The 15388-nt window shown below is 33.4% G+C and overlaps 1 protein-coding gene across 2 annotated transcripts in view; it reads right to left on the bottom strand.

The window, feature by feature from the left end:
- HGF (hepatocyte growth factor) overlaps positions 1-15388 on the bottom strand; it is a 75099-nt gene that overhangs the window by 22022 nt on the left and 37689 nt on the right. For both annotated transcript variants that reach the window (XM_053553422.1, XM_053553421.1), the window contains 3 exons: positions 11807-11981; positions 8201-8328; positions 501-603 (listed from right to left, as the gene is read on the bottom strand). In XM_053553422.1, coding sequence (XP_053409397.1) covers positions 501-603; positions 8201-8328; positions 11807-11981 — 406 coding nt within the window. The remainder of the gene's footprint in view (positions 1-500; positions 604-8200; positions 8329-11806; positions 11982-15388) is intronic.

Here is a 15388-nt window from a genome sequence, read left to right as displayed (position 1 = left end):
GTAAGTTTTTAGTAGTTAAGTGGGTATTTAAATTATATGTGTATATGAAAATGATCATTTATTGATTTTTCATAAACTACTATTAATAAAGGAACATAATAATCTTAAAATATAGACCATTCAAAATATCAGATTTGCCACTTAATTATACCCTATCTTATTAAGTTATGTAACTGTTTTCTCAATGTGACCATGTCCTTCTTGAAGGTCGGCACCAGAGCATGTGCCTACTTTTTGTTGAAGTTCCCCATAGTACCAATTACTGTACAGACCACATAGTAAATGTTCAATAAATACGTGATAACTTGAAATGCATATTTAAAAGTTTGCTACAAGGAAAGATGATGTTAAATTGAGTTGTATCGAAAAGTCAGTCTAGTTGTTTTTGTTAGCTTACTATGATACGTAAAAGAAAAAGAAAGATACAGCAATGTATATATTTGAATATACCATCTGTCTTTATCACTACATTCTATATATTGAAAAAAAATTTTACACACCGGTGTAAATCTTCCATGTTCTTTTCCCACATTGAACACGTTAGTCCAGATCTTGTTTTGGATAAATTTCCCATATAGTTTTTGCCATTTCCACGATAACAATCTAGACACAAAATACACACAAAAAAACTAGTAATTATTAGGGAGGACCAAATAACATTTTTTAAAACATGGAATTATGAAAACCAAAAAAAAATTTAAATGAAGCTTTCTGGAATCTGTACAAGTCAAAAAGTCTTAAATATCTTCATCAAAATAAAGGAATATGCAAATTCAAATATTACAAATAATAATTTTCTTTTAATTTAAGAAGTGAATGGCCCTTTGGGACACCAAAAAAACTGATAATTTTTAGAACAAACGTATTTCCCAATTTTTTTATGAGAAATTTCATTCAATAGAAAAGCGGCAAAAATAATAAACCAGGCACATTGCTTGTGCTTTGATTTTTGTCTTCCATGATATTGACATGCTGAGTCGCCCAAAGCAGCTGTTTTACAGATGCTCTTTAATTTCAATTTGCCTGATTATTTTCTCATGAATAAAATCAAGTTACATTTGACAGGAACGCTGCATCAGCGACACTTCACCTTTTCAGAGCACGACAAACTGTGACACGGGCATCACTGGTGATACCCTGGATCACTTGCTTAAGAGACATAAAGGAAACACTTCTCTCTATATTTAACATAACCTCCTGGTGCCAAACACGTTTTCACAAAATGGTTTGGATGAACTTGCATGAATTGGTTATGCTGGTTGCAAACGGTTATTTTTCTAGCATTTCTACGTATATTAAATATTCCCTAGTTGGCATTCCGTATAAGAGATTTTCCTTATCCTTTCCCCCTTTCATTTAGATAGGAGAAGTGGAAGCGCTGGTACTAATACTAGTTGTTATTTAAATGTGGACTTGTGGATTCTATTTTTATTCATATAATACATGTTCATGATATTCATTTTTATGTTCAAATTACTCCAAATTTGCCCAGTGAAAGCTGCTTTAGCTGGCTCCTGTTTCTTACTATGTCCCATGAAGTTTTATTTTTCCTTTTTTAATTGAACAATGTGTGTTATAGTAAACATTGATGCAAGTGTCCATATTATTAAACAAAAGAAATGTAATAATAAATCACGTAAGCTGCAGTTCTACATTTAAAAAGAAACACTCATCTGTATTTTCAAATAATATCAAACATTTAAAAAGTGGCTTTATCCCTAAAAATGTTTAATTTTTATATGAATAAAAACTGTAGCGTTGACTATAAAGTGTTATCTACCCTTGTACATCAACATTAAGATTATTCTTTGTTTAATATTTTGTAAACCAGAGAATATCGTCATTGGTTTTAAAACGTGTTGTATGATTATAGTAAATAATAAGCATAATTTGTAATGAAGTTGATTAAAGGAATAATTTAATCATCTGTCCAGAAATCAGTTAACACAGTGAAAAATAAATATGTACAGTAAGTATATTCAGTTGTCATGTGTTCACATCCTTGGATCACATTGCAATAGTACCAAAAAGAATGAAGCTTAAGTCTAACAACTCAAGTAGAAACAGGATTTAATACAGATTGAATAGCAGTCATGACAATACACCATGAAACTGTTTGCAGAAAGCATAAACTTGTAAAATCCAATACTTGGAAGAATATATTAATTCAGAAAAACATTTCTCTCTCATATGTTATCTTTCTTTTCTTCTTCATTAGGAAGGACTAAACCTTTGATTATTAGATAGTAAATTCTGATGCAAAGAATTGTGCAGCACAGTGTTCAGAGCTGCTCTTGCACATTTTTGATTTTTACTTTTGTGTTTGGTTGAATACATTATTTGAAGAGGTCTTCCCTACCACCTCTGCAGCCATCATCCTTTTATTTAAATATGGGCTATGTGCTAGATTTTTTTTAGTAAACCTTTGATTTTAGAATAGCTTTTGGTTTACAGGAAAGTTATGAAAATTTTAGAGTTCTCATGTACCATGCAGTTTCTCCAGCTTTGGACATCTCACATTTGTAGCACAGATTTGTCATAACCATTGAATAATACTGATGTGTTATTATTAACTGAAGTCTATCCTTTGTTTACATATTCTTAGTTTGCACTCAATATCCTTTTTTGTGTTCCAGGATTCCAGATCATACCACATTACATTTATTTACTTGCCATGATTTGTAAGGCTCCTATAGATATGACAATTCCTCAGACTTTTATTTTTTCGAGACAGAGTCTCACAGTATTGCTCTTGGTAGAGTGCTGTGGCATCACAGCTCACAGCAACCTCAAACTCTCGGGCTTAAGCGATTCTCTTGCCTCAGCCTCCCAAATAGCTGGGACTACAGGCACCCGCTACAACACCCGGCTATTTTTTATTGCAGTTGTCATTGTTGTTTAACTGGCCCGGGCTGGGTTCAAACCCACCAGCCTCAGTGTATGTGGCTGGCACCACAACCACTGTGCTATGGGCACCGAGCCCCTCAGACTTATTTTTGTTTTTGATGACTTTACCAGTTTTGAGGAGAATTGATGAGGTGTTTTGTACAATGTCCCTAAAAAGGTTTATCTAATATATTCCTATTGATTGGATGTGGGTTACAATTTTTTAAAAAGGGGGGAATGTGAGTTTCTGAGCACTTCATAATTTCTTTTCCCTTTTATTTGGTGCAGCTGGGCCATGTGTGTTTGTGTGGGTGGGTGTGCGTATTTACATCTCATTGTTATGAATAACTACTGATTCCTCCTAATCCAATACAAGAATTCTTCCTCTCTTGCATTTCATTTCTCTATTTCCTTTTTCCCACAGTGAGAACTCTGATTCCAGGTAACATCTATTATTAGTAGTAAATTATTTGACTTACTACTATTTAATAGTATAGCAAACATACAACTTCATGCCTAGCTTTCATAAAATTAACCTTATCCTAAAAATAAGCCCATATTAATTCATGGGACTCTTCTTATTCTTTTTCACATTCATCACATTCTACCGTGTGGTTGTACCACAGTACATTTGGGTGGTTTTGCTATTACAGATAATGCTGAAATTAAAAAAAACAAACAACTTTTTACATATGTTTTTGCATGTCGCTGTGGCAGTGGCATCAACCACATAGGACCACAACCTATGTGGTTTTCTTTTTTATATTCTGATCTTTCAGAGTTCACATTCTGATCTTTTGAGTTTATTTTCAGGTAAAATACTGGGCATAGATTTAATTTTTGTATTTTTTTAACTGGTTAACATGCTGATTCATTATTTTATTTTCGTAATTTACCCAATGGTATAAATTGCTATATTTTTAATGAATCTCTATCTGGACTTTGATATTTTAAGTTATTCATGTGACAGAACTATGCTATTTTAGTTATAAAAACCCTATACAATTTTTAATTTCTGATAGCATTAATTTTTTTCTAATTGCTCTTTTTTCAAGGTTTTTATTATGCTTACACGTTTATTTTTCCAAGAGAATTTTAGAATTAAATCAATTCATACCATAAAAGTTATTGATGTTCATTAAAATTACATTAAATATATAGATTATCCTAAGTATAATTTATATATTTATGATCTTGAGTTATCATCTCAACAAGGAATTTATATATATTAAAGTACATTTCTGTGGTTGTCAGGAGTGACTTAAAATTTTTCTGATATTAATTTTATACATTAATTTATAAGTTTAGTCCTATATTTCAATCAGTTCTGTAGTATAGATATACTTTTCTCTTTAAATCATCAGGCTTATATATAAATGTTAGTGATATTTGTATAGTAATTCTACCTTATCCTTCTACTTAGTGAATTTTTTCTTGATTCAATTCAGTCATAATACTATCCTAAAATTAGCATGGAGTTTTTTACTTTGTGTTTTTTCTTTGTTTTCTTCTCTATTTACATAGAATAATATCTTTAATACAATGTTAATGAGAAAAACAATGTTAAATTATACTTACAAAATTAAATAGTAATGGGGAAAGTAGAAATACGTGTTTTCTCTTACTTTGACAAGAATGTTTCTAATATTTCCCCATTAACTAGGTAATAATTTTATGATTGATATATATGAATATATCATATATTCCATCAATATATTTTATGGAAGCATATATGTGGGGAATATCTGTGTGTGTGTTTATATATGCGGAGGTTAAAATATGAATATAGATGTTTAGAAGGTTTCTATATAGGTCTAAATGGATATATGAATATGTATAACTATATATGTGTATATGTAAAACCCATAAATTTTTATTTACTTGAATACATTTATGAGGATGGTGAGTTTTGCCACAGGAATTTCAGAATCTGTTGAGATTTGTCATATGATTGCTTTTCTTACGTCCAAAATGAACTTTGTTAATGGGTTTCAAATACTGAACCGCTTTTGTATTCTTAGACTAAACTCTATTCAGTCAAGATGTACTGATTTTTTAATTTCTTTATTGAACTGTTCATTCAAATGTCACTTAAGATTTGTTTATTAAAATTCACATAAACTTAGGTTATAATTGGGTTATAGCTTTCATATGAAAATTTTAAATTAGTTTCATAGTAGGGCTAAGAATATGAGGAAAGGGGAAAGGGAGGGGAGGGAGAGTAATTGGTGGGAACACACCTATAGTGCCTCTTACAAGGGTACATGTGAAACTTACTAAATGTAGAATATAAACGTCTTAACGCAATATCTAAGAAAATGCCAGGAAGGCTATGTTAACCAGTGCGATGAAAATATGTCAAATGGTATATAAAACCAGTGTATGGTGTCCCATGATTGCATTAATGTACACAGCTATGATTTAATAATAAATAAATTTTAAAAAATTCACATAAACTTATGAGATAGGTCCATAGTTGGTTATTTTTTCCTGTGCTATCTTCATCATGTTTAAGTATCAATATTATACTTTCATCTTAAAATTAATTGGAAGTTTTACCATACACGGCAATGTGGGGCAATTTAATAGCATTGAGATTATCTGGTCTGCCAATGCATGTGGACATGAATAATTCTTTTACAGATTTCCATATTTGTTCCATAGGAGTTGGTCTGTTTAAGCTTTCTTTCCCTATCAGGGTCAATTCAAGTAATTTGAATTTTCCTATTATTTCATTTATATTTTCAAAGTTTTATATGAGGTTGAATAAAGTAACCTTATATTTTCTAACTTTCCTATTTTGATCATTATTTATGTCTTGATAATCATTGTATTATATATTTGTGGTTTCTCTCTTTCTTGATTTAGTTAGATAATTGTTTATTTTGTCAATTTGTTAAAAAGAAATGGTCCTTTTGATTTATTCATTAGTTTTAGCCTATTCTTTTTTTCTATTCTATAAATGTCTATTGTATGTTAATTATTTTCTTTCTTGTGCTTATTTTGGTTTATTTTAGTCCTATACTTTTCACACTTGGAAATTTCTATCTCTCATTTTCATTATTTTATGATATTGACATTGATATAAATGCTTATAGTTATGGATTATCTTCTGTTTAATTGCCCTATGTGTGTTTTATATAATTTATTGAGTGTTTCATGGGTATTTTTAAAATTCTGCAATTTCAGTTTTTATTTTTCTTAACTGTTATTTAATATCCAGTGGGAAAAGCATTTGCATATATGCCAATTCAGATACTGCAAGATTTGAAAAAAGATATCCAACTCATGAAACTGTATGTAGAATTTATACTATCTGTTAAGTGAAGAAATATAAGAGCAACACCCTCTCATATATAATTGTGTGTAGGTTTAGATTTATATATATGTAACTTAATTTATATATATATAACACATACATAACAATGAATATACAATTTATACATATATACAGGGTGTCCATTAATTAAATATTATTAATTGCATGCGAACTTTATGGACACCCTGTATATATGTATAAAACAATGGATACCATTAGCTTAGCAGTATCATACAAGCACAACTGCCAGTTAAAATACCAGAGCTAAATGTTGAATTGTCTAACACTGTACCTCGGGTGTAGAAGGTCTATGCCTTCTTCATTTTTAAATTGTCCCACGGGAAATAATGAAAAGGTCTTGTAAGAAGAGACATATTTAATTCTAACTGTGTCGATTTGAGAATTTAGACAAGTTACTTCAATTCCATAAATCTAATTTTCTCAATCTTCCAGAGGAATTAATTTATCGGATAAGCAATGAACACCTACTTCAACTCCAGAATCAAAATCTTTTATGTTCTATCACTGATCCTTTAGTAAGTGAGACACAAAAATATCGAAATAGACACCAAAAGCTCAGAAAACAATTATTCTTGTTTCCTTCCACCACTCACAAATTACCAGCAATTGCTCAAGTAATTGAGACAGAAACACAGAAGACTAACTGGTACAAAACTTCCTTTAATCATTGGTTTCAACTTTATTTCCAACTGACCTTTAAAATCTGCCAAAGAATAGTGAAATTGACTGAAAAGGGCTCCTCCCTTAATCCCCCCACAACTCCGTTATCAAGGTTGCTCATGAACAATGGCACTGAGGAAAAGGTTAAGAATGAAAGACATCCACATAAGACAATAAATCTATGAAACGGAGCTTTAAATTAGGCTTGGTTTTGTTGGATGATTCCAGACTGACTGTGACCATGATCATCATGGTCATCATCACTTAAAACTTATAATTCAATTTATTCCACACAAACAAATGCCCAGGGCTCAACTTTATTATTAATCTTTAACAAATGATTTATTTTTTTTAATTTGCTACTTTCTAAGCAGCTATCTTGTTGGCAGGTATGTTTCCAAGTATGTGGTGATTTATCCCAAACCCCACCACTACCCATCAGTTTTAATACTAACACTTAGGTCCAAGTCACTCTCGTCTCTTGGATGGATTATCAGAACAACCACTTTCTTGGTTTTCCTGTCTTAACCCTTGTTGAGAATAATGACTATTTTCCAGAATGCAGCCCGAGTGAGCCAGTCAAAACTGAGACAGGATCACGTAAATTCTCAGAGCCCTACAACAGAGCCCCTTCTCTTTCAGAGCAAAAGTGCAAATCATCACATTTCTGACAAGTCTAATGCAATTTTATCCAAATTGCCTCTCTGAATTCATCTCCTGCTACTCTTCTTCATGCTCACTCTGCACCAGCCGTGGTGATGTGCTCACTTCTTTAACTTTTCAAGGGCTCTCTCGTCTCATGTTACTTGCATCTGAAGTTTTCTCTTCACAGAACTCTCTTTACACACATATGCACAAGGCATATCCTGTTCACTCACTTCCCCCAAGTCCTCGTTAAATGTTTCCCTAACAAGTCAGATCTTCCCTGATTATTAAAATACAAAACAGCACCACCCCTCTCCTGTAATTCTGCGATATTTTTAATCTCTACCACTTACCAAAAACTAACATGACATCCCCACCCTCATTTTTACATTGCTTTTTTTCTGTCTGCTGGACATTAGCTCCAGGTGGGAATTTAGTTTTGTTTAATGATGTATCTCTAGCGCCTAGCACTAAGATGCATGCAGATAAACAAATAAATGTTGAATGAATGAATATATAAAAGAAATCCAACTTCAGACGTGGTGGCTTTGTTTGCTACCCAGCAAAAGCGATGCAACAAGAAATGAATATTGCACTGTAAAATGTGTCCTCCCTGTAGCATTTCCCCTGGATTTAATCATGCCCATCCTGCAAAATGTCAGCTATTACCTTGTCCACTTGACACGTCACAGTTTGGAATTTGGGTGCAGTAGCCAACTCGGATGTTTGGATCAGTGGTAAAACACCAGGGTGACTCAGCCCCATCTGGATTTCGGCAATAATTTTCTCTTAGGTCCCTATTAAGAATAAGCATGTTAATGTAAATTGACTTAAGTTTTTACGTCAGTAAAGTCAGTCCTAAGTTCCTAGTTTTGCGACTTAAGATAATTATACACAACTGACGCTGCCCGATTTATTGATAAAATGCTATCAGATATTACTGTTTTTTTCCTTCCACGGGCGTGGAGTTACACGCAGACATTACTGCTTCATGAAAGAGAGAAACAGTACCACAACCATCTTCTAACCAGTCTCAAATTTTGGACTTTTAGTACCATTAAGCCTGTTATTTATTATATTTTTATGGCCCATATATATATATATTTTTTTAAAGTATCTATCTTTAGAAGAAAGGTTATTAAAGTCATTAACTACTCTCTTTTGAAATAGATGTACAACCTATGGAAATAGCTGCCACAAAATAGCTATTTTTTCCTCGAATTCTATATATCTTTGATTTGTTCAATTTGCTGCATAGATATCTTTTAGTTGCAAAGTAGTTCCTTCTTGATTACTAAAAATCTTTATAAATGTTTCTGTGAAGTTAAGGCCTGATTATAGGACATAAAACTTAACTACAGAGTAAGTTGTAACATAGAACATGTACATCCTACATTTTGCCAGTATTTTAATTATGAATGTAGAGTTACTACTAATAAAAAGTCTATGGAAGTGCCTGTGGCTCAAAGGGGTAGGGTGCCGGCCCCATATGCCAGAGGTGGCAGGTTCAGACCCAGCCCCAGCCAAAAACTGCAAAATAAATAAATAAAATAAAATAAAGTCTATGCTAACATTCTATATATATAAAATAATTTTATTAGTCTTCTATCTTAATATAGGGTTCATATTAAATAAAATGTGAATTTATTATAAATAAAATGTTTGAAATATGATCTTTAATTTTAAAGTAAGCATGTACCTTCTTTTCATAGATCCCTTGCTAATAATTTAACTAAGTTACTACGTAATCTATTGGAACACAGTATTTGTATCACTAAGTCCAATTACAAGTACTACAATTTTACTAAAACCCAATGGACCACTAGAAACCGAGAAATTTTTAAGGAAAAAGTTTACTCTTAGTTAGAAAATCAATAAATAATAGTCTATTAGTCAAAGTAGGTCCATATATGAACTATTATTTAAGGATACTTACATGAGGACATTGATTGCCAATAGTAAAGGCAATTATATAATAAATGCCCTTAATTATAAATTATATTCAAACCTTTCACTTCTTAAACATGAAATAGAGAAATGAAAAACCCTTTTATTTCCTTTAAAGCAATTTATGTTTACGTTTTAAAATTTTATGGCAGTATAAATACAGGTATTAAATTTTATGCAAAATTCACACAAATTTGCAATTTTAGGTGACTAATTATTCAATTAAATTATTTTGGATTGTTAATTTAAGGCAAGATAATTAAGTGAAAATCTATGGCTATGATAAGTCTTAATTTGGGTTCCCTTTTAAAATCTATATTTAGAAGCACCTTATTAATCTAGATTAAGCAATAATAAAAGACAAGATTTACTCAAATATTTTCCCTAAGGCCTCATCCTTTACTTGAGGAAAGAATTGTTCACAATTGCTAAAGTGAACTAATGATTTTACAATTCATATAGATTCATCACCTAGGCAATGTAGTTCAATGACAGTGTTTCCAAGACTGTCATTTGTAAGGAATCTCAGTAATGGGGCAAGTGATGTTTAATGGAACTAGAGACACCTAACTAGCACATCCCCTCTGCTATATCACAAATAGTAAATCAATATTCCGAGGAAAATATTAAGTCCAATTTATTAATGTTATAACACAGCACAAGCCTTATTTCTAGATACTTATTTTTCATCATTTTGGTCAAATAACTTAAGAAAGGATGGTATAAATTCCAATAACACATAAAAGTTAAACTTTTGATAATTAAGTTTTAATTATGAAATTCGTGAATTAAAGTTTTATAATCATTCTCATCCTACTGGTGAAGTTCTTCGGGTATCTGCACACACACAACTCATTGGGTATCACCAGTCATTAAAAATTAACAAAAAGGTCTCAATGACATTGACACTGTCTCCTTTGTCCCTTTTAAGTAGTACTTTCTTATTTTCTTTGTTTTTTCTAGCTTGATGTTTTTGAGATATGAATTGGTGTGAATGAGATGGAAGTACACCCAGAATAACAACTATACATTTCATTATTGTAAAATAATGTAAAGAGAAATAGTTAGCAGATAAATATTTACTGTCCAAACAAGTTACTGAATTAGCTAACACACATAGACACACACACAATCTCCCCTCTCCTCCAGAGAATGGGGCAACTTATGCTTGTAGCTCTCCATCTTGAAATGTTAGGCTGTCTTATTAAAAGCCAATTACATAAAGCCAATATATGTTATTTATAGGTGCTATTTCAGCAAAGCCACTATGAATGACACGTGTGTTATAAATTTCCAAAGCAATCATTTTATGTTCCTCATAACAAGGTGGACAATTTAAAAACACATGGCATTGTGGTTCTGTCTGTCCAACAAAAGTCAAATGGTGAAAAAAAGCAGCTATAAAGAATGCACAAAACAACTTATAATTGATACTCAAGGACATGATTCATATAAACAATTGTTTTACAATCCCTAAGTTCAAAGCTAATCCAAAGACAATGAAAATGTTCATTGAAGCTTTTAAACAGAATATTTTTACATAGGTCTTTAAAACTGAAAACTCATCCGTTGAATGTTTTTGTTTGGTTTTTGAGACAGACTCTCACTTTGATGGTCGGGACGGACTGTGGAGACATGATCACAGTTTTCTACAACCCCCAAGTCCCAGGCTCAAGTGATCCTCCTGTCTTCCAAGTAGCTAGGACTATAGTACTGTGCCACCATGCCTGGCTAATTTTTATTCTTCTTTGTGTAGAGACAGGGGCCTCACTCTGTTGATAAGGCTACTCTTGAATTTCTGGCCTCAAGTGATCCTCCCACCTTGGCCTCCCAAAGTGTTGGGATTATAAGTGTGAGCTAACACACCTGGCCCAGTTTAAAATGTTGACTGACATCAAGGTGGGCCTCTTGTTGTAAGAGGAAAAAATGTGTAATTTCCCCCAAAGCTAGTCAGAGAAATTAAGAAATTACTAGTTTGAAGCATGCCTGGCTAGCATTCCTATTAACTGATTTATTAAATAGACCTGCATGTGCAAAGCAGTCATCAAAAACAATCTAGGAATATGTCTCTCAAAGCAGAGCAAATCAGCTCTCTGAATCAGAATCACTTAGAATATTTATTAAAATGTATACTGGAGGGAAAAATCCCAGAACCAAGGAATCAGTACCTCTGGATGGAGGGGAAAAATCTGCCTTTTAATTCCTGATTGTCACAGAGCACACTACTGTTTGACGATGGCTAACACAAAAATTAGTAAAAGGTCGTCACTATAACCTCATTTCCCTCCAAATCTGTGGAAATTTATAACAGTTGCCTATTTTACTCACTTGCACTTGAAATTTTCAGGAGTTATGTCATGCTGGTGAGGATACTGAGAATCCCAACGCTGACATGGAATTCCATTCCAAATGGTATTGATGGTGCCCCTGTAACCTTCTCCTTGACCTTGAATGCATTCAGTTGTTTCCAGAGGGACAGCTGTGTCATTCACAGGACTGTGAGCTATTGGTAAAAAGAAACATAAACAAATTCTTTGAACATGTCATTGACCTCTCAGAATTCATTGTCATTTGTATTAGCAAGATTTTTCTGCCAGTTACAAGTTTTTATAATAACTTAATAGAATAAGAAATTGAAGCTAACATTATTATCTCCATTCCAAATTTTTTTTTACTTAAACCCTAAATTAGTTCATTTTTGAAAAATTCTGTAAAGTCATTTTATTTCTAATATATAAGTAATACATGCTGAATTTATAGTGTTTCTGAAATGACTAGATGGAGGTCACTATGGAAGTTGTTGTTTTGTTTTTTGTTTGTTTATTTGTTTGTTTGTTTGCAGTTTTTGGCCGGGGCTGGGTTTGAACCCATGACCTCCTGCATATGGGGCCAGCTCCGTTGAGCCACAGGCACCGCCCAACACTATGGAAGTTTGGACATGGACTATGTTATGGTCCATTAGTTCACTTCCAAGAAGTACAGTCAACAGCAGCGTCCTTTCTGATTCACCCCTGCAAGTGTCCACTTGCTGGGCTTGTCCGTGTCCTGGGAGGCCTCATGTGTCTCTGTCCATGCAGTATGCAGTTGGTGTCAGCTGTGGAGCTGAGAAGAGAGCACTTTCACACGATGATTTTCTATAATTTTAAAAGTGGGTTAAAGGAGTGTCAAAGCCTTGAGCTTTTGTAATGGGCTCTTAGGGACCTTACTCCTTCCTGTGCAACAAGTTTTCAGTGGTTTTAAAAATTTAGATGAAGCTGACCTTCACTGAAAGAAAAGGAGAAGAGCATGCATCTGGCAACCATAGTGACTGAGGAGAGCATCACTGCTGTGGAAAAGATGGTTCTCGAAAAAAATCAAGAGAATTTTAAGGACATTGAAGTGGCACCACTGACCGGATAGGCAGCAATGTCCAAATTCCTGCATGATGATCTCTGAGTCGGGAAAGTTTCATCGTGATGGGTGCCTCACACTTTCATAAATGAACAAAAGCGCGTCCGCATTGAATGTTGTGAAGAAATGCTGGTCGGGTCGAGGGAGACAAGTCTACAACCATTTCTGACATCTGTCCTGGTGATGAATCCTGGACTTACCAGTTTGATCCAGAGAATAAACAGCAGTTGACAATGCGGATTTTTCTTGATGAAAATCCACCAAGAAAAGCGCAGTGGCCCCCAAGAGTCAGAAAGAAAATCGTGGCCACTCTCTTCCCCCAAAGAGGTCAGGTTGTACCTGTTCCTCTGGAGGAACAAAGGACTGTCACTGCTCAGCGGTACACAGCAGTGCACCTACCAACAGTTTTAGGGAAGCTCCAAGAACGGGGGCCCAGGACAGGACCACAGGGCACCACCTTGCACCATAACAGTGTATCTACCCACAGGGCCAACATCAGCACTCGGTTCCTGGAGTCCACAGAGGTTAAACTTATAACTCTTCCACCCTACAGTCTTGTCCTTGTCCTGCGTACCCTACAGTAAAAAATTGCGTATGCCAAAGGGTCTCCAACTCTGCAGAAGCTGTTCACTCCTATGAAAGTGAGCTCGCAACACTGGAAGAAAATGAATGGAAAGAGTGTTTTCAAAGATAGTTTACGAGAATGCAAAAGTGCACGGAATGGCATGGAGATTATTTTGAGAGACTATAGTAATCAAAATGATGTTGTGTTTCTTAACTTTTGTGTATCTCAAATCTTTCGTAGTGTCCCTCATATAATTATCCCTAAAATCAAGTAGTTCAAATACATATAAAAGAGGTAATGACATTAATCATGACTTTCCACCAATATGATAAATATATTCTGAGATGACATATTAAATGCTTTTTTAAATCAACTTGTTAAAAATTAAGCAACATATGGGTGGCGCCTGTGGCTCAGCGGGTAGGGCGCCGGTCCCATATGCCGGAGGTGGCGGGTTCAAACCCAGCCCCGGCCAAAAAAAAAAAAAAAAAAAATTAAGCAACATATCATTTGCTCCGAAGGAAGATCTATTTCCTGCTTTTCTCCCTAGTTCAACTTCAACGTTACCATACAGATCACGAAACCCTCAGGAACTAAGTTTTAAAAGGACAAAAAATTAAAAATTTTAATCACAATTTGTACTCTCTTTTTTTGTGTTTAATGTTTACTCAGTGAAAATATCTACTCACATAATATTCTGAAGCAATTAGAGAATACCTACTCAAAACAAAATACAAATGTATATGCTTTGATAAAGTCAGCGTCAGATCTTCAGGTGCCTTACAGTCTAACTGGTCATTCAAGATGCCTATGGGTGAAACTCAAGATGACACCCTTGCCGACAGCTTAAGATTTGAATAAATTTCTTTGATTTATCCCATTATGGAATTAGAGGTACCATCTCTACAAAGGAGAGGCCAAAATTAGACATGCCTTCAGAGGTTAGAGACGCCTATGAAAATTTTCTATATCTGATAGTATAAAGTTTTTCTAAATTTCATTAGCATATTCTAGAGCAGTTCTTATAAACTTATCTTAAAGAGCCACTAAATATTTAATTAAAAAACCGAAAGCTTATTAAAACTGTTAAATAAAAATGAAAATTTTGTATTTGGATCAAATTAAATAAATTGAGTTATTTAATAGTTCCTAATTTTGAGGTAGAAAATAGGAACTACTGGAATTTCTAAAATTACAGACTACAAAGAATAGCTGCAAACTAATAAAAAGACAGAACTTTACCAAATCAATATAACTTTTTATTAGGCTTTATCAAGATGTAAAAACCTAAATACCATTATTATTGTTTGCCTTTTATTTTACTAAGTATCTAAACTTTAAAGTATATAACCTTAAATAACTTGAAAGTTATACTTTTTCTTGTATTTTTAATTCATTTGGAAATAGTCTCTATGATTTTTACCACAGCCCAGCAGTATCCAGCTAGTATTTTTCCTTAACTTCAACATGCCCTCTAAAGTTAATACCTTCTATTTGTCCCTTTTGACATTCAGCTGCTAAAAGTGACCTCATAAACAAAAACTACATAATTCTGGTAGCAATGTACAGAACGAATAACACAGGCGAATAAAGATACATTAGCACAAGAGGTAACGAAAGAGTTCTCACCAATAAATAAGAGTTATTATGAGACTCCATGAAGCTGCTTAATAAATATCATATGATGAGGACCACGATGAATGATTTTTCCATAGACTATTTAACTGTGATATAAATGTTTGATCTTTGCTGCTCACATAGTCACTATTCAAACAAAATGAATTATTCCTGAAGGGCAGTAAAATAAACCTCTTCTGCTACCCTACTATATAAATATCAAAACCGGGTGCAAAAACAAAACAAATGTTTCATGACATTGCTTTGGAAAGAGCTATTAAAATGTTGGGAAAGCCATGCCTTTGCATTTAATACTTTAACATGGAACCTGAGTAAGG

This window comes from Nycticebus coucang, chromosome 11 (assembly GCF_027406575.1).
Source record: "Nycticebus coucang isolate mNycCou1 chromosome 11, mNycCou1.pri, whole genome shotgun sequence".
NCBI lineage: Eukaryota > Metazoa > Chordata > Mammalia > Primates > Lorisidae > Nycticebus > Nycticebus coucang.
This window is presented reverse-complemented; position numbering and strand designations above follow the sequence as displayed.